General features: G+C 48.5%; 1 protein-coding gene across 3 annotated transcripts in view; it reads left to right on the plus strand.

Moving 5' to 3' along the window:
- Positions 1-25,555, plus strand: part of LOC137632606 (pyridoxal phosphate phosphatase PHOSPHO2-like) — a 45,122-nt gene extending 19,567 nt beyond the window's left edge. For all 3 annotated transcript variants that reach the window (XM_068364651.1, XM_068364650.1, XM_068364652.1), the window contains exon 2: positions 24,501-25,555. In XM_068364651.1, coding sequence (XP_068220752.1) covers positions 24,501-25,304 — 804 coding nt within the window. In that variant the 3' untranslated portion in view covers positions 25,305-25,555. The remainder of the gene's footprint in view (positions 1-24,500) is intronic.
- The last annotated feature ends 462 nt before the right edge of the window (positions 25,556-26,017 follow it).

The following is a 26,017-nucleotide window of genomic DNA, read 5'->3' on the forward strand; positions in this document are numbered from 1 at the left end:
CTTGGGCCTTCAGCATAATTTCCAAGGGCCTGGGTTGGAGTTGGATAGAAGGGCCTCCTCCACCGAACAAATTCCATCAACTCCCGACACCGGATCTGATCCTGTTTACCCAGGATCTCTTGTGCAAGAACGCGATTAAAGAAACAAAACATCTGAAGTTTCAAGGTCGCTTATTCAGCGTCCCGAAAAAAGACTCAGACAGCCAGAGAGTCATCCTTGATCTTTCCCGACTAAACTTGTCCATTCAATGCGACAAGTTTCACATGCTTACCGTCTCGTAGGTACGGACCTTGCTTCCCCGTGGGGCCGTCACCACCTCCATCGATCTTACCGATGCATACTATCACGTTCCAATAGCGAGACATTTCCGCCCATTCCTAGGATTCAGACTAGGCGACAAGGCTTACACGTTCAAAGTGATGCCTTTCGGGCTCAACATCGCGCCCAGAACTTTCACGAAACTGGCGGAATCAGTCATTCAAGAACTTTGAACCCAAGGGGTCCAAGTCGTCGCATATCTGGACGATTGGCTAATCTGGTCAGACAACGTCAAGGATTGTCTCAAAGCGACAAACAAGGTGATCCAGTATCTTCAGTCTCTGGGATTCCAAATAAATTTCAGAAAGTCCCGCCTAACACCGGAGACCAAGTTTCAGTGGCTGGGATTACAGTGGGACCTATGCTCTCACACCCTATGTCTTCCCAGGTCCAAGAGAATAGAGATTGCGAAGAATACCAAACGCTTTCTCGGGGAAAAGATAACATCCAGAAGGAATCAAGAAAAGATCCTAGGATCCCTACAATTTGCTTCAGTGACAGACCTTCTTCTGAAAGCGAAACTGAAGGACATGAACCGGGTTTGGCGCTCCAGAGCGAACAACAAATTTCGAGACAAGAAGACCCGTCTTCCTCCCATTCTCCGGAAGAGGCTTCTCCCATGGACGACCACCAAGAGCCTGTCGAAATCGGTCCCCCTACGGTACCCCCCTCCAAAGATAGTCATCCACACGGATGCCTCCCTATCAGGTTGGGGAGGTTATTCCCAACACAGGAAGGTTCAGGGCCTTTGGTCCACAATGTTCCAACAGTTCCACATAAACGTCCTAGAAGCCATGGCGGTCTTACTAACTTTAAAACGTCTTTCCCCGGCCAAGAAGCAACACCTGAGACTAGTTCTCGACAACGAAGTTATAGTCCGTTGATTAAACAGAGGGGGCTCCAAGTCAGGCCCCATCAACCATGTGATGGTAGCAATCTTCTCCCTGGCAGCCTCAAACCAATGGCACCTATCAGCTGTCCATCTGGCTGGAGTTCGGAACGTTGTGGCAGACGCACTCTCAAGGACGACCCCGTTGGAGTCAGAATGGTCACTAGATCGAAAATCGTTTCCGTGGATCCTCTCCCAAGTGCCGGACCTCCAGGTAGATCTCTTTGCGACGGAGTCCAACCACAAACTGAAATGGTATGTGGCCCCCAACCTGGACCCTCGGGCTTACGCCACGGATGCCATGTCTCTGAACTGGAACACCTGGGAAAGGATTTATCTTTTCCCACCGATGAACCTATTGATGAAGGTGCTGGACAAACTTCGAACCTTCAAAGGTCAAGTAGCCCTGGTGGCCCCCAATTGGCCCAAGAGCAATTGGTTTCCTCTTTTACTGGAGCTGAATCTCCACCCTCGCCAGATTCCCAACCCGGCTTTGACCCAGATAGTACAAACGCGCACTGTGTTCGCTTCCTCAAACATTCGGAACGCCCTAACTTTATGGACTTCATGAAGTTTGCGGCCCACAAAGGGGCTAACATAGATCCCCAGAATACTTTATTTTTAGAATCAGATAAGAGAGACTCCACTCTTCGTCAATATGACTCAGCGGTCAAAAAACTAGCAAAGTTTTTGAAGGATTCTAATATTGTCTTTATGACATTAAACCTAACGGTAACCTTTTTCAGAACCTTGTTTGAGTCAGGTTTGGCAGCTAACACTATTACTACCATTAAGTCTGCCTTGAAGAAGATTTTCCTGGTCGGGTTTAATATAGATATAACAGACTCATTGCTAGCTTCAATTCCAAGAGCTTGTGCCAGACTGAAACCATCTATTCGTCCTAACTCGGTTTCCTGGTTTCTCAATGATGTCCTCAAACTGGCTTCAGAAACCATCAACGACTCATGTGAGTATATACCTCTACTCAGAAAAACCCTATTCCTTATGAGTTTAGCATCCGGCGCTAGAATTTCGGAATTGGCAGCCTTATCAAGAGATCCAGGCCACATCGAGTTCCTTCCATCAGGAGAAGTTCTCCTCTCCCCAGACAAGGTCTTCTTGGCCAAAAATGAAGATCCTCAAAGCAGATGGTCCTCCTGGAAAATTATCCCGCTCCTTCAGGATCCTTCCCTGTCTCCTGTTACCACTCTAAAGTCCTTTCTATCAAGGACTTCCTATAAGACCTCAGGACCCTTGTTCATCAGAGAGCAGGGAGGGACTATAACTTTAAAAGGGATCAGGCAACAGATCTTGTATTTTATCAAACAGGCTAATCCTGAGTCCTTCCCTCACGTCCATGACATACGGGCGGTAGCAACCTCAATAAATTTTTTCCATCACATGAACTTTGCAGATCTTACTAAATATACCGGATGGAAATCCCCGTCAGTGTTCAGGCGACACTATCTTAAACATCTAGAGGCCCTTCAACTTGCTACCGTAGCCGCAGGGAGCGTGGTATCCCCCGGACAAATTAATTCCTAACTAATTCCTGAATCTACTATGTCTGCCATCTTCTTCCTCTTACCTGCCTCACTTACAGTTCCTACCTGAGTTCAGTTTGTTATGTCACACCCATGGGTGTCCCCATGTCTTAGATATTGTTTATCTCTATTATTAATTGTCATATTTACATTTTGTCCTGCGAACTGTATTTCTTTAATGTCCAGTTTTATATAGTATTATCTAAGATATTTTGACCTCAGATCATATTTTGATTTCAAGTTTTACTTTTACATTTTGCCATCCCTTACTGGGATATTATATCCTGTCATTTTTGATGTTATAAGAGACTATTGTCTACTGCTACAACTCTTGATTAAACTACTGTTATGTTATGTTGATTTTAATTCGTTCCCTTATATTTAATGAAGTTTGGGTTCGTTTCTCTGGTACTATTTCACTGGCTGGCACAGGTTGAGCCCAGAAAAGGGATTTTGACGAAGGAAAAATCTATTTCTGGGCGAGAGACCTGTGCCGCCCAGTGAACCCACCCTAGTTGTCCCCCCCTGATCAGACCCCAAACTTAAGGGTGCTGTAAGGAGTGCTGGGCAAGCGTGGGTAAAGTTAGTAGTACTGGTCTGCGCGACAGGGGAGGTTGAACCGCACCTCACTATTGAGGGATTTTGAAGAGATGTCTAAATGGTACAGGACCTCTGGTATATTTCGCCCTAGTTTATACTGACACCAATAGGTGAGCGAGCTAGTTCAACCTAGCATTCCTATACATTTTTTCTCTGGTAATATTTAGCAGTTATATTCCTTAGAAATGGTGCTATAGGAGCATTTCACTGGGCGGCACAGGTCTCTCGCCCAGAAATAGATTTTTCCTTCGTCAAAATCCCTTATATAAATATATATATATATATATATATATATATATATATATATATATATATATATATATATATATATATATATGTATATATATATATATATATATATATATATATATATATATATATATATATATATATATATATATATGTATAGAAATGTTGTAAGTTTCCTTTGTTCCGTAACCGAAATACAAACCACGCTATTTACAGAGGGTTTACCTTTTAGCGCAGCTGAAATGACGAGCCAATAGTTTTAACGAGGGTTAATTACCCCCGCGCTAGTTAGCGGGGGGGGGTGGGGAAGGGTAGCTTGCTACCCCTCCCCCCTCCACACACCGGTGACTTGCTTCACTTCACTTTTGGCTCGGCGGTGATCAGACGTGTCTGCTCATCGCCCTCGTGACAGCCTTTAATTTTCTGCTTTTTCTTTTCAGCGTGTGTGTTGGTTGGAAGTTGACCTTCAGTTATTTCTTTACAATGCGTACATGCCCCGGAGTTGCCGTTCGTCCTTGTGGGACTTTCATGTCGGACGTAAATACGGATCTGCACACCCTCTGCCCTCAATGTCGGGGCCGACGGTGTGACTAGGAGAACATGTGCCGTGAGTGCAGGGAGTGGTCTGCCTCCCAGTGGGAGAGGTTTGGCCGTCGGCGTAAGAAGTCCAAGAGAGACCGTTCTCCTCCGGGGTTAGCCTTGAAGGAGGAAGGTTCTCGGGACTCTTCTTCCGCCGCCCAAACCTCCTCCGAAGCTCCCCCTCGTCCGCCTCCTAAGGAGAGTCGGCCGAGTGGCCCTTGTTCTGTTTCCCGACCTTCGGTGGGGGGAGAAGGCGTCGCCTCCCATAGCGAGGCGGTTCCCCCTCCTCCTCCGGGGGAGGTTATTGATAATGCCTTATCCAGTGATGATCTTTTACAGATTTGGTCGTCCCTGGGGCTTAAGGGCTTGCCCTCCAGGGTCGCTCTTATTGACCTTGTCTCGTTGGGGGCCGCTGTTAAGCAGTCGCCGGCGGTAGCAGAGGTAGACCCTCTGTCTATTGTCGACGTCGTGGTGACAGAGGCCTCCGACGTGACTGGGCCTTCCGCCGCAGGTGCTGTTGCGGGTGATGATGCTAAAGACTCTCCTCCTCCTTCCGTACATCCTTCGAAGGGGGAAGTGAGTCCTTCGGTCTCGGCTGCTGTTCAGCTTCCTTCTGAGGGAAGTGCTTTAACGGAGACTCCCCTTCGGAGGACCGATGGTCCCGACGATCTTCCCCGAGGCCGCCTCCGCCGTAAGGCTCACCGTCCGCTACGCCACAAGGGACTCCCTTCCCCTTACAGGGGGACTAAGAGGCGCCTTTTTGGGTCTTTATTCTCCGGGGGGGGACTCTCCTCGTCAGCCTCAACCTACAGCTCCGCCCTCCTTGAACCTCTCTGCAGACCGCTCACCGTCTCCTGCCAGATCTTCGCCTTATGGAGAACTCGTCACCCGACGGGCAACGGTCCCTTCGGGGCTAAGGGATCCTTCCCTTACGCGAGCAGTGCTAACGCACAAGCGCTCTCCTGCTCGCCAGCGCTCTCCTGATCTTCAGCGCTCTCCTGCTCGCCGACGCTCACCTGCTCGTCGGCTCTCTCCTGATGTTCGCCCCCCTCGCCAGCGCTCTCCTGCTCGTCAGCGCTCATTTGAGGACCATTGCCATGTGGTCTCTGACCACCCTTTAGTTCCTGCTGAACTCCCTGCTCACCATCTGCCTGGTCCTGTGGCTACGCAACATTGTGCTACGCGTGTGTCAAAAACACATGTTCGCCAACGCGCCAGCGATCTCCCAGTTCCTGCTCGTGAACGCACCGCGCCACCTGTCCTTTCACATGACACGCGTCGACCTTCTGCTCGCCAGCGATCACCTACGCGCCAGCGATCACCTACGCGCCAGCGATTACCTCCTCGCCAGCGTTCACCTGCTTGCCAGCTCGCACAGGCGATCTTAGTATCGCCTATTCAACAGCGACAGCTAGCGCGCCAACGTTCTCCAACGCTCCTGAAGGAACATGGTTCGCCAGCTTCTAGCTCGCCATCGCGCGATCGCCCGCCTGCGCATGCTGCTCGCCATTGCACGATCGCCCTCCTGCACATGCTGCTCGCCATCGCTCGCTCCTGCACGATCGCCCTCCTGCGGATGCTGATCACCATCGCACCCCATCACGCGATCGCCCACCTGCGCATGCTGCTCGCCATCGCTCGCCATCACGCGATCGCCCTCTTGCGCATGCTGCTCGCCATCGCTCGCCCCTGCACGATCGCCCTCCTGCGGATGCTGATCACCATCGCACCCCATCACGCGATCATTCACCTGCGCATGCTGCTCGCCATCGCTTACCTTTACGCGGTCATTCACCTGCGCATGCTGCTCAACATCGCACGCCAGTGCGTCGACATGCCACATCGCGCCATCGCCAACTTGAGCGACTGCACTCACCAGCTCATCATCGATCGCCTGTGGATCTACATCGCCAGCGATCTTCCTCACCTACGCGGCAGCGCGTTCCCTCGCCGTCGCGCCAACGCTTGCGTTCGTCGCCTCGGACACGCGTTCATTTACCTGCCCACCCTCGCGCCCACTCGCCTGCGCGACCGCTCGCCTGTGCGCCCGCGCGACCGCTCGCCTGTGCGCCCGCGCGACCGCTCGCCTGTGCGCCCCCGCGATCATCCACCTGCGCGCCCGCGCGATCGCTCGCCCTCGTGCGACCTTTCGCCCTCGCGCGACCATCGTTCGCGGCGAATTCCGCAGCCGGTGGTAGCAGCAGGAACGCGTGCTCCTAGACGGCACTCGGGATCACCTCCATCCAAACACAGGTAGGTAGTGCAGGACGAGGAGAGGTTAGTACATCATTCTTCCCCACCTTCTTTTCAGGCAGGTACCGTCGTGTCCACTCCAAAGGATCGCCCGATCCCTTTCCCTTTAGCGAGGATTTCGGACTCTGTGTCCTTGGAGCAGCAGACTTGGTTTGGTCCTCTGGCACGGGCGTTAGTGAGGGTTATGAAACCAGCACTCGCCGGCCAGGGTAACAAACCAACGGCTGTCTCTCCTACGCTGAAGAGAAAGAGAGGAGTGGACTTCGTGGTGACTTCCCCCAGGGCGAAGTTGGTTTCCAAGAGGTCGGTCGCGAAGGTCCCTTCTCCTGCACGAGTACTCTCTCCTCCCATGGACGAGGCCTTTCCGTCCTCAGGTGAGTCCAGTGGGGCGGTAGTCTTCCCCTCGGCACCAGGGGGGAGACTTCGCTTCAGGCAGGAGAATCGTCTCGTGAGGAAGGGGCCCCTCGAACCTCGTTGTTGGGATCCTGTATCCCTCCCAGGAGGGAATCCAAGGATTCCAAGACCGTCCCTAAATCCTCTGCAAGGATTCGTCAGGAACCCACGACTACCCAGGGGAATGTCCACGTATCACCCCAGGAAGAGATTCCTGGGGCAGGAGACTTAGCTGCCAGCCCGCAGGGAGGAGAACAGCAAGAATCCGAACATGCCTTCTGGCAGGTCCTAAGCCTGATAAGGCAACTTAACAGGCTTACGGATCCAGTCATCGCCCCCCGTGAAGGCAAAGACACGATTCTGGATGAAGTGTTTGACGTTCGGAAGGCCCCTAAGACCAGTGCAGCTCTGCCCTGGTCTCGGGGGCTGAAGAGTGCCAGGGCTAGGGGCAACGCTCAGCTCGCACTTCTTGCCTCCTCCAGTCGTTCCACTCCCGGGAACAAGCTCATCCCTCCTCCTCGCCTCCAGCAGAGGAGGTATTTCGAGATCCTGGGTGAGCACAACCTCGCTCTTCCTCTCCATCACTCTGTGGAGGAGCTGGCGAAGGGAGTTCCCCTTGAGAAACTCTCTGCCCGGCAGGTGTCGTTCTCGGCGGCAGAGATCCTTAACCACGAGAAGGTCGCTAAGTGTGCCATGCAGGCCACTTCGTGGCTGGACTTCTGGCTAGGATCTCTAGGCATCCTATTGCGATCGGAGGACTTGTCCAAGGAGACCAATAGGAAGGCCCTAGAGACCTTCTTGCTCTCGGGCACCCGCTCCATTGAGTTTTTGGCGCACCAGGTTACCACCCTGTGGGCCAACTCGGTGTTGAAGCGTCGCGATGCTGTGTCCGAGAGATTCCATCCGAAGGTCCACGCCGTAGATGTGTGTAGGCTCCGACATGCTTCCCTTCTGGGGGAGAGCCTGTTTGAGCCTCAAGACATGGAGCGAACGGCTGAGAGGTGGAGGAAATCCAGCACGGACTCCCTCCTCTACAGGGCCCTTACAACTCGGCCCTATAAGCCTCCAGCCCCGCCACAACAGCAGCAACAGCCTCGTAAGGCTCCCAAACAGGCACCGGCAGCTAAGAAAGTGGTGTCTAAGCCCCAGCCCTTTCCAGCCAAGGTCAAGAGGGGCAGTAAGTCCTCCAGGGGAGGCAAGACTCCTAGGGGTGGCGGCCGCGGCCGCAAACCCTAGGGGTGGCAGTCCCCCTGCATGTCCACCTGTGGGGGGATGCCTTCAGCGTTGCGTCCGCAGGTGGCAGCAACACGGGGCCGATGCTTGGACGGTCTCTGTGATCGGCCAAGGTTATCGCGTCCCGTTCACAACATCTCAACCTCCCCTGACAGCGAATCCAGTGTCGTTGAGCTCCTATGCCACGGGATCGGCAAAGGGGCTGGCCCTTCAGGCCGAAGTCGAGACCATGCTCGAGAAGGGTGCTCTCCAGGAGGTCGTGGACGGCTCCCCAGGCTTCTTCAGTCGACTCTTTCTTGTAGAGAAGGCTACTGGAGGCTGGAGACCCGTCATCGATCTCTCAGCTCTGAACAGGTTTGTCAAACAAACCCGGTTCAGCATGGAGACAGCAGACACGGTCAGACTTGTGGTGAGACCACAAGACTTCATGTGTACACTGGATCTAAAGGACGCGTACTTCCAGATCTCAATCCATCCGTCTTCCAGGAAGTACCTGAGATTCTGCCTAGACAACAAGATCTACCAGTTCAAGGTGCTGTGTTTCGGTCTCTCCACAGCTCCTCAGGTGTTCACCAGAGTGTTCACCCTGATTTCATCTTGGGCGCACAGGAACGGCATTCGTCTCCTTCGTTACCTGGACGATTGGCTGATCCTAGCAGACTCGGAGTCGACCCTTCTTCGGCACCGAGACAGGCTTCTGGATCTTTGCCAGGATCTGGGGATCGTGGTAAACCTCGAGAAGTCCTCTCTGCAGCCGTCCCAACGACTGGTTTATCTAGGCATGCTAATAGACACCAATCTCCACAAAGCCTTTCCATCAGACGACCGGATAGCAAGGCTGAGGAGGGTGGCGGAACCCTTCCTCAGGCGAAAAGAACTCCCCGCCCAATCGTGGTTGCGTCTCTTAGGCCACCTATCCTCCCTGGCCCGTCTGGTTCCAAACAGCCGCCTCAGGATGAGATCCCTTCAATGGCGGCTCAAGTCCCGGTGGAATCAAGGATCCGATTCCCCGGACATTCGGATCCCAATGGGGTCTCTGGAACAGACGGACTTGCAGTGGTGGCTGGCCGACGAGAACCTGCGGAAGGGAGTGAGTCTTCTCGTCCTCCCCCCGGAATTGACTCTGTTTTCGGACGCGTCAAAAGAAGGGTGGGAGGCACACGTTCTGAACCAGAGGGCCTCAGGCCTTTGGTCAGAATCAGAAAAATGCCTACACATCAACCTGCTAGAATTGAAGGCCGTCTTTCTGGCTCTTCAGCAGTTCCAACGGTCCCTGGCGGGTCACTCCGTGGTGGTGATGAGCGACAACACCACGGTAGTGGCTTCAACAAGCAAGGAGGCACTTTTTCGCAACAGCTATCCCATCTTGCAGTAGAGACTCTGAGGTGGACCGAAACCCACTCGGTAACACTATCAGCTCGCTTCATTCCTGGCAAGAGGAATGTGCTCGCCGACAGTCTGAGCAGGGCTTCGCAGATAGTGAGTACCGAGTGGTCTTTGGATCCTCAGATAGCCAACAAAGTCCTGACTTTGTGGGGTTCCCCGACTGTGGACTTGTTCGCGACAGCCTTGAACTTCAAGCTGCCCCTGTACTGCTCACCAGTCCCGGACCCCAAGGCACTCTGGCAAGATGCTTTCCAGCAACGGTGGGACAACATCGACGTGTACGCCTTCCCACCGTTCTGTCTGATGAGAAGGGTGCTCAACAGGACCAGACTATCGGTCAACTGTTCCATGACTCTGGTAGCTCCGCTATGGCATCACGCGGAATGGTTTCCGGACCTTCTGCAACTCCTGACGGAACTCCCAAGGGAGCTTCCTCCATGACACAAGCTTCTCAGACAACCCCACTCCGGCGTCCCTCACAGGGCCGTAGCCTCGCTTTGGCTTTACGCCTGGAGACTATCCAGCGTCTCCTCGCGGAGAGAGGCTTTTCGCAACAGGTTGCGGAGAGAATGTCTCGGCACCTGCGAAGGTCCTCTGAGGGAGTCTACCAAGCAAAGTGGAGAGTCTTTTGTGGTTGGTGTCGTGGAAGGGGTATCTCTCCACTCGATGCCACTATTTCAGCAATAGCGGACTTCCTCGTGTATCTGCGAGAAGAAATGTGCCTTTCTGTCTCGGCAGTGAAAGGCTATCGCTCAGCCTTAAGCTTGGCCTTCAGATTGAAGGGCGTGGATATTTCTTCATCGCTAGAACTCTCTTTACTCATACGTAGCTATGAGCTTACCTGCCCCCAGTCGGAAGTGAGACCCCCTCCTTGGAACGGGGTTCGAGTCCTCAGGTCTCTTAAGAGACCTCCCTTCGAGCCATTACGCCAGGCCTCCGATCGCCACCTGTCTTGGAAGACGGCCTTCCTACTCGCCTTGGCTTCGGCCAAGCGAGTTAGTGAACTTCATGGTCTCTCGTACGACATCGCCCATTCAAGGGGATGGGGGAAGGTAACGTTCAGGTTCGTCCCTGAGTTTGTGGCCAAGACTCAGAATCCTGGAGTGCCGGATCCTCGGTTCGACTCTTTCAGGATCGCGAGTCTCCGTTCTGTAACAAACGACCCAGACCAGCTGCTACTATGTCCAGTGAGGTGTCTGAGGCACTACTTGAAGAGAACGGCTGCAGTCCGTCCTCATGTGCGAGCTTTGTTTGTGAGCACAGGCAGGACAAAGAGGAGGGTCACCAGGAACACCATCTCAGCTTGGATTCGAAGGGTTATCCTCCATGCCCTGAATCCTGACCCTCCTCCGTCACGTCGCCCTCGGGCCCACGATGTCAGGGGTATTGCTACATCCCTGGCCTTCAAGAGAAACTTCTCTGTGACGCAGGTACTTCAAGCTGGGGTCTGGAAGCGTCAAACGACCTTCACAGCCCACTACCTGCAAGACGTGACCCACAGGAGCCTCGATACGTTTTCTATCGGCCCTGTGGTGGCCGCACAACAGCTGGTCTAACCTCAGGCTCCTTTTTGGACAAGTAGCAGTAGGTTGAGGGCGTTGTTACCCGGTCTTAGTCTGCGTGAATGAAAGAGTATGTCTGACCCTTATTTCTTTCTTCATTCTCCCCTCTCTTGGGGAAGCAGCATCCTGGTCCTCGCATAGCTGACCTCGACCTCTGCAGGTAACCCCTGCTTCTTTGTGCTCCTAGTATTAAGCTTAATACTGTTGCGTCTCCCATACCCTGACGAGGTGGTATGGGGAACGTCCTATCCTAGAATTCCTATCTGAAGGTCTCAAGGTCAACTTCATAGGACAAGTCACACTCTCCTCCTCACATTGCTTATGTAGGCCACTCGTTCCTAGCGATGCTAGGAACTTGTGAGGTACAGGGGCTCCCTCTCTCTAGTGCTGCTCACTGAGGGATCGAGCCCCCGGGCAAGCCGAAGTCAGTAAGGCTGGGGACTTTCCACCCTTCCTAAGGGGTAAGTCACCCTTTGTAAATAGCGTGGTTTGTATTTCGGTTACGGAACAAATGACAAATTCGAAGATAATTTGTATTTTTCCTAACCATACAAACCTTAGCTATTTACACATATGTGCCCGCCATCCCTGACCCCCAAGTCAAGTCCTACCTCTAAGTGAAGTGAAGCAAGTCACCGGTGTGTGGAGGGGGGAGGGGTAGCAAGCTGCCCTTCCCCACCCCCCGCTAACTAGCGCGGGGGTAATTAACCCTTGTTAAAACTATTGGCTCGTCATTTCAGCTGCGCTAAAAGGTAAACCCTCTGTAAATGGCTAAGGTTTGTATGGTTAGGAAAAATACAAATTATCTTCGAATTTGTCATTTTCAGTGTTTGTGCTGTGCGTGTGATACATATACGACAGGTTCTTATGACACTTGCGCAAGGCCAGGACACTTCCCTTTGTGGGGAACGACCTCTCCCCCTCTGGTCCATTGGTCTTCCCGTCGGCATATAACAGTTGACTCGGCTGCCGCAGGTGAATCGTCATCGTCTGGACCCTCCAAATTCAACTGTTATCTTTGCCTTTTCCCTTTTACTACGAGAAACATGGATTACTGAGCGAAGGGAGTGTCGCCTCTCAGAGATTGACTATGGTCTTTCTCTTCTCAAGGTCGTTCACGTTTCAACAACAGTGTACAAACGGGGGGAAGCACCTTTCCCGTTCGGGGGTTAGGTTGCGCTTCCGATTATTTGTCTCAATTATTTTAGTGAAATTATAATTGTTTGTAATTTTAACTTTTCAGCTTCTCCGTGGGGAACACTTCCCTTCGAAGGATCAGTGGTTTTCACTTTTAGTGAATATTCTTAGCTGATTTAAATAATTGTAATTCTTGTTTTTATTACAGTTACTCCACTCCCCCTTCTCCCGTGGATGTCGACTGGGGAAGGGAGGGTGCAATACTTATTTTATGTTCCCTCGATGGCCCTCTTCGGAGTTCCTTCCTAGGGATTTTTCTGTTACATAATTTATTTTATTTTTCCTCAGTTAACTATGCAGTTTTCTTCGTTCGACTAAGAGTGCCGACGAAGCAGAGCTGTTCTGTTCATGCCCGGGAAATCTGCTGTCACTGCCGTCCCTCAGAGGACATCATCATTGGCGTCATCCCTTCTCTTAAAAGTACGCCCGTGACAACATAATCAGCACTTCACATCATCTTAAAACGTTACCAGGAGGTTCGCCTCCAGGGGTTGGACAACTTTCCCTTCCGAGGGAAATTTTCCTCCCCAGGTATGGTTTGTAGGGAGAACTTCCCACATCTGCCTAGACTACTCTCCTCCTTGCTGAGTCTCTCTTCCTTCAGGGGCGGAGCATAATCTTAGGCAAGTCTCTCTTGCGAAGTGATCACCTCTCTCGTTCGCAAGAGGGGCCACTCATAGAGACTCCTCTTCGGAGGATCACCACTCCTAAGGTCAGATTGCTGATCCACCGGCCCTCATGGGCATCATCCCTTCTCTCAGAAGTACGCCTGTGGCAACACCTGATCAGCATTTCATCTTCGAGGAAAGGTTGTTTCCCCCTTCCGAGGGAGAACTAGCTGCATCTTACTCACTTCACAGACTCCGACTGCTGCTGCTGTCTTTGTCTAGATGACACTCCCCTCATGCTGAGTCTCTCTTCCTTCGGGGGCAGAACATAGTCTTAGGCAAGTCTCTCCTGCGAAGTGATCACCTATCTCACGAGAGGGGCCACTCATAGAGACTCCTCCTCGGAGGATCGCTACTGCTAAGGTCAGCTTGCTTGTCCACCAGCCCTCATGGGCGTCATCAGTTCCTGATTGTCTTTCCAGCAGACCTACCAGTGCAACCTTGCGCTGCAGCTTAGTCCCTGGACTTTTCTATGGACCTTTCACGACCGCCATCGGTGGATGTTCGCCCTTCCAAAGGGCCCATCACATTTCCCGATCGTCCTGCCAGCTGACCTGCCGACCTACCAGCACAACCTTACGCTGCAATTAGTCCTTGGACTTCGGTCCTGGACTCTTTTCTGGACTTTTCAACGGTCGCCATCAATGGATGTTCGCTCTTCCAAAGGGCTCATCCCAGTTCCTGGTCGCCCTGCCAGCTGACCTGCCGACCTACCAGCGCTACCATACGCTGCAGTTAGTTCTTGGACTTCGGTCCTGGACTCTTCTGTGGATCGTTCCTGTCGCCAACGATCTCCTGCACCTGCTCCCCAGCGCTCTCCTGCACCTGCGCGAAAGTGCTTTCCTACGTGCCCGTGCTCATGCACACCATTGCTTACACGCGCCAACGGTCTTCCCTGCGCACGCACGAGCAGTCTTTCACGCGCACGCACGAGCAGTCTTCCACGCGCACGCACCAGCAGTCTTCCACGCGCACGCACCGGCAGTCTTCCGCACGCTGATAGTCTTGCGCGCGCGGACAGCCAGCCACTCAACGGATGTCCGCCACCCCGAGAAGAGCTCTTGGGGATGGAAGATGGAGACTTCGCTGCAAGTCCAACATCAGAAGGAGAACAACAAGAGTCAGAACATGCATTCTGGCAGTTCTTAACTCTTATGAAGGTTCTCAATGGGTTTTCCGACTCAGAGATACCCTCTCGGGAGGACAAGGACACGGTCTTAGACCGTGTCTTCGGCACTCAGAAACCCTCAAAGACCAGTGCACCACTGCCCTGGTCTCAGGGGTTGAAGAGTGCCAGGGCTAAGATCCCCCAACAGCTCTCCGAGTTTGCCTCCTTCAACCATTCCGGCTCTACAAACAAGCTCCTCCCACCTCCTCGTTTACAACAGAGGAGGTACTTTGAGATCCTGGAGGAGCCCAGTCCAGCTCTTCCACTTCACCACTCTCTGGAAGAACTAACTAGGGGGATCTCTCTTGAAAGACTCTCCAGCCGGCAGGTCTTTTTCTCAGCGGCCGAAGTCTTTAACCAGGAAAAGGACACAAAGTATGCGATGCAGGCTTCTTCGTGGCTGGATACATGGTTAGAGACCTTGGGAATCCTGGTACGATCCAAGGATTTCTCCAAGGAGCGTACCAGGAAGGCTATGGAGACCTTCCTCCTCTCAGACACTCGTACAATCGAGTTTCTTGCCCACCAAGTTTCAAACTTGTGGGCAAACACCATCTTAAAACGTTGAGATGCAATGTCTGAGAGGTTCCACCAACAGGTCCCCAGCATTGAGATAAATAGGCATAGACATTCCTCTCTAGAGGGAGCCCACCTGTTTGAGCCTAAGGACATGGAACTTGCTGCTGAGAGGTGGAGAAAGTCTCATCAAGACTCCCTCCTCCATAGGGCTTTACCATCCAAGCCTTATAAACCTCCAGCACCTCAACAGTCCTGTCCAACCAAGACCACAACGAGGAAATCAGCAGCGAAGACAGTAGTGTCTAATAAGCCCTTTCCTGTCAAGGACAAGAAAGGCATAAAGTCCTCCAGGGGAGGGAAAAATCCTTGAGGTAGTAGCCGAGGCCGCAAACGCTAAGATAGGCACTCCTCCTGCATTTCCCCCAGTGGGGGGATGCCTACAAAGTTGCTCAGACATGTGGAAGCAACTCGGGGCCGATCCCTGGACAATCTCCGTGATTCGTCTAGGATATCGCATCCTGTTCACAACATCTCTCCCTCCTCTGACCAGGAATCCAGTGTCAATAGACTCCCTTGCCATGGGATCGGCAAGGGGGCAGGCCCTTCGGGCAGAAGTCCAGACCCTGTTAAAGAAGGGCGCTCTCCAAGAGGTCCTCGACGGGTCCCCAGGCTTCTTCAGTTGACTCTTACTTGTAAGAAAGGCGTCTGGAGGCTGGAAACCAGTCATCGACCTCTCAGCCCTGAACAAGTTTGTCAAACAAACTCCGTTCAGCATGGCGATGGCAAACACGGTCAGACTAGCGGTAGGACCACAGGACTTCATTGGTACACTGGACCTATAGGACACGTACTTCCAGATCCCACTCCATCCGTCTTCAAGGAAGTACTTAAGATTTAGCCTAGACAACAGGAAGTACCAGTTCAAGGTGCTGTGCTTCGGTCATTCCACAGCACCTCAAGTTTTCACCAGAGTGTTTGCCCTAGTGTCATCTTGGGCACAAAGGATTGGCATCCGTCTCCTCCGCTATCTGGACGACTGGCTAATCTTACCAGACTCGGTGTCAGCCCTTCTTCAACACCAAGACAAACTTCTGAGACTTTGCCAAGATCTGGGGATCATGGTAATTCTCGAGAAGTCATCCCTGCTTCCTACACAGAGACTGGTATACCTAGGCATGATTATAGACACCAATCTCCACAAAGCCTTCCCATCAGACGACAGGATAACAAGGCTGAGAAAAGTCGCAAGATCTTTTCTCAGACGAGAAGAACTTCCAGCCCAAACGTGGTTACATCTTCTAGATCACCTTCCATCACTGGCCCGTCTAGTTCCCAATGGTCGCCTCAGGATGAGATCCCTCCAGTGGCGACTCAAGTCACGGTGGAATCAGACTCTCGATTCCCCGGACATCCGGATCCCCATGGGATCAGCGGAACTGACGGACCTCGAGTGGTGGGTGGCAGACGAGAATCTACGAAAGGGAGTGGATCTTCTCGTCCCCCGGATTTGATGCGGTTCTTAGACGCTTCAAAAAAAGGGTGGGGGCCCCACATACTGCACCACACGTCCTCAGGCCTCTGGTCAGAGTCAGAAAAGTACCTCCACATAAATCTCCTAGAGATGAAGGCTGTCTTTCTGGCCCTTCAACAGTTCCAACAATTCCTGGCGGGCCACTCGGTGGTGGTGATGAGTGACAACACCACAGTAGTGGCTTACATCAACAAGCAAGGAGGTACTTTTTCGCAGCACCTATCCCATATACAGTAGCAGTAGAGATACTAAGATGGGCCGAGATCCACTCAATACCACGATCGGCTCGCTTCATTCCGGGTAAAAGGAATGTGCTCGCTGACAACCTGAGCAGAGCATCTTAGATAGTGAGTACCGAGTGGTCTTTGGATCATCTAGTATCCAACAAAGTCCTGACTTTGTGGGGTTTCCGACAGTGGACCTCTTCGCAACGGCCCTGAACTTCAGGCTCCCGTTGTATTGTTCAACAGACCCCAAGGCTCTCTGGCAAGGTGCATTCCAACAACGGTGGGACAACATTGATATTTACACCTTTCCCCCATTCTGTCTGATGAGGAGGGTACTCAACAAGGTCAGAACATCGGTCAAACTTTCAATGACATTCATTGCTCCGCTATGGCATCGCGCAGAATGGTTTCTGGACTTTCTGCAACTCCTAACGGAGTCCCCAAGAGAACTCCCTCCACGACACAATCTACTCAAACAGCCACATGCCAACATATTCCACAAAGCCGTAGCTTCGCTACGACTTCACGCCTGGAGACTATCCAGCACCTCCTCTCTCAGAGAGGATTTTTGCAACAAGTTCTGATTAGGATGTCTGGATACCAGCAAAAGTCATCAGCAGCAGTCTACCAGGCAAAGTGAAAAGTCTTCTGTGGTTAGTGTTGTGGAAGGGGTATCTCTCCTCTGGATGCCACTATTCCAGCAATAGCGGAGTTCCTCGTTTATTTGCGTGAAGAAATGCGCCTATCAGTCTCGGCGGTAAAATGCTATCGCTCAGCATTAAGCCTCACCTTTAGACTGAAAGGAATGGACATTTCTTTATCGCTAGAACCCTCCTTACTCATACAGATTTATGAACTTACCTGTCCTCAATCTGAAGTGAGACCTCCCCCATGGAACGTGGTTCGAGTTCTCAGGTCTCTTAAGACCTTATGAACCATTATACCAGGCAACAGATTGCAGACTGTGTTCCTGCTAGATTTGGCTTCGGCCAAACGAGTCAGTGGACTTTATGGTTTCTCATATGATATCGCCCATTCAAGGGGATGGGGAGAAGGAATGTTCAGCTTCATCCCTGAGTTTATTGCTAAGACTCTGAACCTGGGAGTAACGGTTCCACAATTCGACTCCTTCCGGATTTCTAGTCTCCGTTCTGTAACAGATGGCCCAGACCATCTCTTACTATGCCCAGTGAGGAGTTTGAGGCTGTATCTTAAGAGAACAGCCGCAACCCGTCCCTGTGTGCCTGCACTATTCGTCAGCACAGGAAGGACCAAGAAGAGGGTCACCAAGAACACCATCTCAGCATGTATTCGCAAGGTCATAGACCATGCATTGAATCCAGACCCTCCTCCTTCACGTCGCCCCAGAGCTCATGATGTCAGGGGCGTAGCTATGTCCCTGTCATTCAAGAGAAACTTCTCAGTGACGCAGGTTCTTCAAGCTGGGGTGTGGAATCGTTAGACCTCATTCACATCCAACTACCTGCAAGACATGACCCACAGGAGACTCGATACGTTCTCTATCGGTCCTGTGGTGGCTGCACAACAGCTGGTTTAAAACCTCAAGCTCCTTATTGGACAAGTAGCAGAGGGTTGAGGGCATTGTTACTTGGTTTTAGTCTGCGTGAATGAAAAGGTTTGACTGGCTCTTATTCTTTTCTTCATCCTCCCCTCTCTTGGGGAAAGCAGCATCCTGGGTTCTCTGCACAGCTGACCTCAAACCGCTGCAGGTAAACCATGCTCCCTTGTGTACTTGGTATTCAGATTAATACTGTTGCGTCCCCATACCCTAGTGAGGTGGTATTGGGAAAGTCTTGGTTACACAGTTTTTCCATCTAAAGACTCTGAATAACTTTTACCTGGATGATCACACTTCTATATACCTCAACACACAGCTTGCGTAGGCCGCGAACCTTGCGTAGCAAGGTTTTAGCGAGATGCAGGGACTCCTTATTTTTGAGTACTGACATACTCAGATAAGGAGCCCCTGGGTAAAGCCAAAAAGCCAGATTGGCAGGGTCGTCTACCCTTCCTAATGGGTGAGTCACCCCTATAAATAGCGTGGTTTGTGTTCCAGTTACGGAACAAATGACAAATTCGTTGATAATTTGTATTTTTCCTAACTATACAAACCTTAGCTATTTATACAAATTTGCCCGCCAGCCCGATCCCCCTTGAAGTCCTACCTCCAAGCAAAGTGAGCTCAATCACAGGTGTGTGAGGGGGGAACGGTAGTAAGCTACCCTTCCCCTACCCCCGCTAACTAGCTGTGTGGGTAGTTAACCCATGTTAAATTTAATGGCTCGTCATTTCAGCTACGCCGAAAGTAATACCCCTATAAATAGCTAAGGTTTGTATAGTTAGGAAAAATACAAATTCTCTACGAATTTGTCATATTTTCTCCTTGATAATAGATTCTAATGCTATACTGTACTGTACTGTTTATAAAGGACTTCAAACCGAAGATTATATTTTTTCCTATCACCCTTCCTTTGTTAACAGCAGTTGTGGGAAGAGATTTGGCAGATAGGCATTATGTCCAATTAGAGCTTGAAAGTATGTTTGGGAAGAACAGTTTTATGAATAGTACTTACCTGGCAGTTATATATATATATATATATAGCTTAAGTCTCTGACTTCCGGCAGAATTTATTCGAAAATCACGGCAACCCCCTTGTGGTGGTTGTGCGGTTAGGTGGTTAACAACCCTTACAAGGTGGTACCTGGAATCATTCCCATTTTCTGTTCCCCAGATTATCTCTGCCGGTTGGATCGACAACATCGTTGGTCCGCCATTAAGAGTTTTTCGAATCGCTTTCCCTACATCGCTGTTTTGGACTTCGTTTGGTGAAGTACACTGTGTTGGGATTTGGCAATCGTGTTTTGTTATTATTTTTTGTATTTTTTGCTTTGTTTATCATGAGTGAAAAACTTCATATTCGTGTATGTGCGAGTGATGTATGCAAGATGAGATTACCGAAAGTGTCTGTTGACCCTCACACAGTTTGTATGGGTTGCAGGGGGTTTGAATGTGCACTAAATAATAGGTGCAAGGAATGCGAGGGTTCAAATGAAGATGATTGGTTAGCTATGAAGCGCTATGTGCGCAAACTTGAACTCGATAGAGTTAGGAGAGCTAAATCAAAGTCAAAGTCTGCTAATGAAGCTAGCTTAGATTTAACTATTGACCCTTTAATTGTTACCAGGCTAATGGCGAACGAGGCAGGCTGGTTACATCAGGAGGGGATAAGGGTATCCTTCTATCTGGACGACTGGCTGATCCAATTACAGTCGAAAGAAAAATGTCTGTATACGATGACTCAGGACCTGGGGCTCATCATCAACAGCGAGAAGTCTCAGACCGAGCCAAATCAGACTATTCTCTATTTAGGGATAGTTCTGAATTCAGTTCTTTTTCGGGCTTCTCCCTGCCAGGAAAGGCAGACCAGGTGCCTAGAGAAAGTCAGAGGATTTTTAAAGAAGCAAGAATGCTCAGCGAAGGAGTGGATGAGTTTGCTGGGAACTCTATCCTCCCTAGAGCAGTTTGTCTCGTTGGGGAGACTGCACCTAAGACCTCTGCAACACTTAATCGCAAAGGTATGGAACAGGAAGACCCAGGAGGACTCCTTTTCTTTTCCCATTCCGACAGAGATCAAGGATCTTTTGATGTGGTGGCTGGACCCAGCTCTGTTGGGAGAAGGGATCTCCTTGTACAAGAAGAACCCCGACCTAGTGTTATTCTCAGACGCGTCGGAGTCAGGTTGGGAAGCAACACTAGGGAACAAGGAGGTCTCAGGCGTTTGGGAAGGAAGTCAGGTCAGTTGGCATATCAACAGGAAGGAGTTGATGGCCATTTTGTTAGGGCTAAAGGCCTTCAAAACCTCGGTGTCAGGGAAGACTGTGGAGATCAATTCAGACAACACCACAGCTCTTGCGTACATCAGGAAACAAGGGGGAACTCACTCCCTCTCTCTGTTCAGAACAGCGAGAGAGCTTCTCCTTTGGGCAAGCGAGAACAGGACTCATCTGTTGACGAGGTTTGTTCAAGGGCAGAGAAACATCAGGGCAGACATGCTCAGCAGGAAGGGACAAGTTGATCCCACATAGTGGACTCTCAACCCGCATGTCTGTCAGAGCCTCTGGAAGTTGTGGGGCAGACCTGTAATAGACCTTTTTGCCTCCAACTTTAACAAGAGGATCCCCAACTACTGCTCCCTAGTCCCGGACGAGGAAGCGGTAGCAGTAGACCCCTTCTTGATGGATTGGATGGGGATGGACATGTATGCGCTTCCCCCGTTCAAAATCATCAATCTGGTCCTCAGAAAATTCGCTCTCCTCGATTCGGGACGAATGATCCTAGTGGCTCCATTCTGGCCTGCAAGGGAATGGTTCACCGAAGTGGTGGGCATGCTGATGGATTTCCCAAGAAGACTCCCGGCAAGTCCAGATCTTCTCAGACAGCCCCACTTCGAGAGATAACATCAAAACCCCCTCGCTCTCAATCTGACTGCCTTCAGACTGTTGAGAAGCTCGTTAGATCTCGAGGCTTTTCGGCACAAGCCGCGAAAGCTATTGCCAGAGCAAGAAGGATCTCGTCACAAAGAGTCTATCAGTCTTAAGTGGGAGACCTTTAGAGCTTGGTGCAGGCGGCACAAGGTTTCCTCGACCACTATCTCTCTGAGCCAGATTGCAGACTTTTTATTGTACCTCAGGCATAGAGGCCTAGAGTTGTCTCAAGATAAGGATTTGCAGGACCTCATTAGGTCCTTTGAGATGACGAAACAGGTACAATTAAGACCCCCATCTTGGAACCTGGATGTGGCGTTTAAGTTTCTGAGCTCCAAGAAATTTGAACCTATCTCACAAGCCTCTCTTCGAGATGTAACAAAGAAAACCCTCTTCCTTATGACTCTAGCGACTGCCAAAAAGGTCAGCGAGGTCCAGGCAATTGAGAAGCGTGTAGGCTTCAATCAAAATGGAGCGGTTTGTGCCTTAAGGTTCGACTTTCTCGCCAAGAACGAGAACCCTTCGAAACCCTGCCCTAGGACCTTTGAGGTCCCTAACCTCACGAACCTAGTGGGTCAGGAGCAGGAAAGACTCCTGTGCCCAGTTAGGGCTCTCAAGGCTTATTTGGCCCTCACTAAGAACGTGAGGGGTGCATCCAACTCGTTACGGTGTTCTGTGAAGGATCCTCAAAAACCCCTGTCAAAGAATGCTTTGTCCTTTTTCCTGAGGGAAACTATTAGGGAAGCCCACCTCTTATGTGAGGAAGAGCACTTCGCCCTGTTGAAATTACAGGCTCACGAAGTGAGAGCCATTGCTACCTCACTGGCATATCAGAAAAATATGTCAGTTAGGCAAATCATGGACGCAACGTTCTGGAGGAGCAACTCTGTCTTCGCTTCTCATTACCTCAGAGAGGTGAGAGTAGACTATGACAAGTGTTATACCTTGGGCCCATACGTAGCTGCGGCTTCTGTATTAGGCAAAAGAGTTGAAGAGTTACTACCCCCACTCAACCTTAGTTTGTATACATGTATGAAGGTTTGTGTTTTTTATGGTTGTCTGAGGACCTCGTCTTGTGGTACGGTTCCCTCAGTCCAGATAGATAGCTTATATCTATTTCTGCAAGGTTAGGTGGTTAGTTTTAGTAAGGTTGCAGGTTTTTATTATATGTTGCGAAGATAGTTTCTGAAGTCTAGTCAAGTTGTTGGTCTTACCCCTTTGACAGACTTGATTGAGTTGTTTGCAGCATAGCAGGTCTACTCCTGGCTGAACACTCCTAAGGGAAAGCGACTTTAGAGGTAGTAACCTTTAAAGTCAGCTACCTTAGCAGGTAAGGAATCAAGGTGTTTTTTTCTCCTACAACTCTTTTGTTGTTTCCCCAACGATGTTTACTGTCTGTTTCCCTCCTCCAAATGTGTGAATCAGCTATATATATATATATATATATATATAACTGCCAGGTAAGTACTATTCATAAAAATAGTTTTTATGATAAAACAAAGTTTAGGAACAGAAAACGGGAATGATTCCAGGTACCACCCTGTAAGGGTTGTTAACCACGTAACCGCACAACCATCACAAGGCAGTTGCCGCGATTTTCGAATAAATTCTGCCGGAAGTCAGAGACTTAAGCTATATATATATAACTGCCAGGTAAGTACAGTATTCATAAAACTTTGTTTTATCATAAAAACTCCATTTTCTCATAGATAAAACTGCTTGCAAGATACTAGAAGGTCCTCTTGTTACGAATGAAATGCGATTTTACAATGCCCGGTACTGAAATAAACTGTCAAAACAAACTATGGTACTTAACATTGGTAAAGGTGAAGTAGCAACACCAGTCATGTTGAATTAACGACAATCACTTGCAAAAAACACCGAACAAAACAATTAATGACTTAGCGGGCAAGTCCAAAACAGAAGGATGACCTGGAGGGCGCGAGTAGTAGGTGTCGGTGGGGTAGTCCAACTGTGTTCTCTAGGGCCTGTCACGGCCCTCCCCTTTGATGAAGGGATTATCTAAATGGAAGACAGCCTGTGAATAGTGGTTTTCACACGCCCTTGTTGTATACACGACACCCACAAGGTGATCGCGCGAGGGTAGTAACCTCTGCATTCCATGCTTTTATCTTTCTCTAGTATATTTGGAAGATTTATATTAGAATAGTGTAAAGAAGGACCCTTTTCACCGGCCGTCACAGGTCTCTCCCCAGAAATAGATTTTTCCTTCGTCAAAATCCCTTTTTAAGTCTATTTTTGTTTTAAGTCAGATTTATATACATGACATACTGTACATTAAAGAAAGAGAGAAAACAATCCCTTACCATTCATAAATTACTGTACCCTATACAGTAGCCTTCTCTTCCAAACCCCTTGAGTGCCCTGGGATTCTCAGCCTAATACACAAACATAGGCTTCAGCTTGAGTCACCAGAAGGTAAGTCAGTCTCTCCTTGCCAACTTTGCATCCTGGTTCAGTCTTCTCCCTAGCAATGTGAGTCTGGTTCTGGATATGCTTCTAAAATAAGGCTATTCTATCCACATTGAAGACTTGTGCAGCACAAAATCAACTTTCCCAGATAATCTCAGCCAGTGCGTCAGGGAATTCACTTGCTGCTTCAGTGTCATCACAAGCAGCTTTAAGGCTATTTACTATAATTGTGTTAACTATTGGACAATATTTACAGCTTGGTCAGTTTCCAGTTGTTGTAGAGCTATGGTTTTGAGTACTGATTTTGATAAATAATGTGTTGACTAGGCAAATAAAAAAACCCATATAACTAGATCATTCCTTGATACAGTGCAAAAATCATTTAAGGTTTTACAGAAGGTCCCCAACTTGCAAATATTCAGAGATACAAACACAAATCCAAGTGATAATAATAAAGATAAGATAAAGAAATACAGTACTGTAATAAAACAATATTATATCATTTGATACAATAAACAAAAATACTTTGTAATAACCTGATACCTATTTCATATGAAACCCGACTATTTATTGACTTTTGTAGCTAGAAATTGTAAGCATGGGAGTCTAAGTTAAGCCCACCCTAGGCCAACATTTATCAAAATTCAACTTACAAACAGCTTGGAACCTATTAACTTTTTTAAGTTGAGGACCTTCAGTAATAAGTTTAATTTAACCATAGTAGGGGTTAATATTTTTTTTTTTTTTTTTTTTTGTATATTTACCACATTTTCCACTGCATTGAAAATGTTTGTCAGTTAAATGACTTACAGGTAAGACTTTCTGGAATATACAATAGAGTATTTCAATAATAAAAATTATTTTGATACCTGTAAGGTACAGAAGATTTCCTGGTCCTTATTTCAAGTATAGCTTTGGTATGATTTAGATATATGTAATGAATTTTGGATAATATGAAATCACACACGTAAGTTTGGGGATCTTGGACCGTCTGGTACGGCAGACTATCACACATCAGGATTCACGATCAGCCCATCCTGCACCAAGTGGTCTTGGAGGATAAAGTATAAGTGCTGTGAGGAGTATGTTAGAAATATAGCATAAGATTGAGAAGTTCATGCTTTATTAATGTGATCTATGTGACTTACAGGTAAGTACTGTATCAAAATAACTTATTAATTAGATACGATTCTTATCACAATATTATGTAGCCACAAAAGTAATAACTTTTATTTTTCTTTTCAGATGGAAAGTAATGTCCAGAAAGTTCTACTTGCTTTTGATTTTGACCATACCCTCATTGATAACAACAGTGACACTTACATTTATAAACTTGCTCCAGGCCACAAGATTCCAACAGATCTTAAAAACTTGTATCGAAAGGATGGTTGGACCCACTATATGGGGGAAGTATTCAAATATCTTCACAACAATGGCATGAGAAAAGAGGAAATTTTTAATTGCTTGAAAGAAATTAAACTGACAGATGGAATGAGAGAATTGTTAATGGGAGTTCCAAAAGAACGGACAGAATTTATTGTTATATCAGATTCTAATGTAGTATTTATTGATCACATTTTACAAAACTTGGGCATAAGGGACCTCTTTCGTGAGATTTTTACAAATCCAGCAGAATTTGATGATAATGAATGCTTGCATCTTCACATGTACCATCATCAAGACTGGTGTAGCCTTAGCACAAAGAATTTATGTAAAGGTTCCATTTTAGCAAATTACATCAAGTCTAGGGAAGAGGACGCTAATGTTCTTTTTTCAACCATAGCATATGTTGGTGATGGGGTAAATGATTTCTGTCCTAGTCTCCGTCTGAAAAATTGTGATATTGTATTTCCCAGGTGTGGTTATGACCTGTTAAATGTCATTCCTAAGATGGAAGCTGAAAAGGGGTTGAAACTTGAGGCCGATGTTTGTCCATGGGACACTGGCAAGGATATTTTAGAAAGACTTTTAATAATTTATAACGGAGTCAACCAACAGGAAGTCCCAAGGCCAAGAGTGAGAGACCAACTTCTTAAAGCTGAAAACTAGCAGCTGCACCTAATTTTATAATTGATGTTGATCCATTGATATACATTATGCTATTTTAGTTTCATAGAAGTTTTTATACAAGTATTAATGTATTTTTATTTTTTATGGCTACCTCTCATAATATTTAGAGATATGTAGAATTCCTAAGCAGTTAGGGGACATTAAAGAATGTTTTTAACTCGTGTTGTGAATAACCTGATTTATTGTAGTGTTTCATGGAAGTTATAGTTTCAATTAAAAGCATTTCATCAGTCTTCTTCATTCCATCACAGGTTTTTGTTAGTACAAAAATGCTGCCACATGCCCTTGTACTATACATTATTGTGATTAAAGTGTTTAATATATATTTGAGATATTAGATATGCATATAACAACTTTATAGTTTTTTGTGAAGCGAGTATATGAGAACTTTATATTATAGATATTTTTTCACTTATACTGTAATGTATTATCCTATGAAATGTACTTTACAGCAATTTCTCGTATACAATTTTGCTCACATTAACTTTACTGTATTAAATCTGATAAAGACATACACTCGGTACACCAAGTGAGTAAAAGAAGGTTCAAATAACACATTTTGAATAAGTAACCACTTTTGCCGGTCTGAATAGGAATGAAAACTTAGGGTTCAGTGGCGGGAGAAGGCATTGTTTACTCAAGCACTCCATTCTATTGGGAACAAAGTGAAGTGCATTACAAACTTCACTGTA

Source organism: Palaemon carinicauda, chromosome 41, assembly GCF_036898095.1.
Source record: "Palaemon carinicauda isolate YSFRI2023 chromosome 41, ASM3689809v2, whole genome shotgun sequence".
Taxonomy (NCBI): Eukaryota; Metazoa; Arthropoda; class Malacostraca; order Decapoda; family Palaemonidae; genus Palaemon; species Palaemon carinicauda.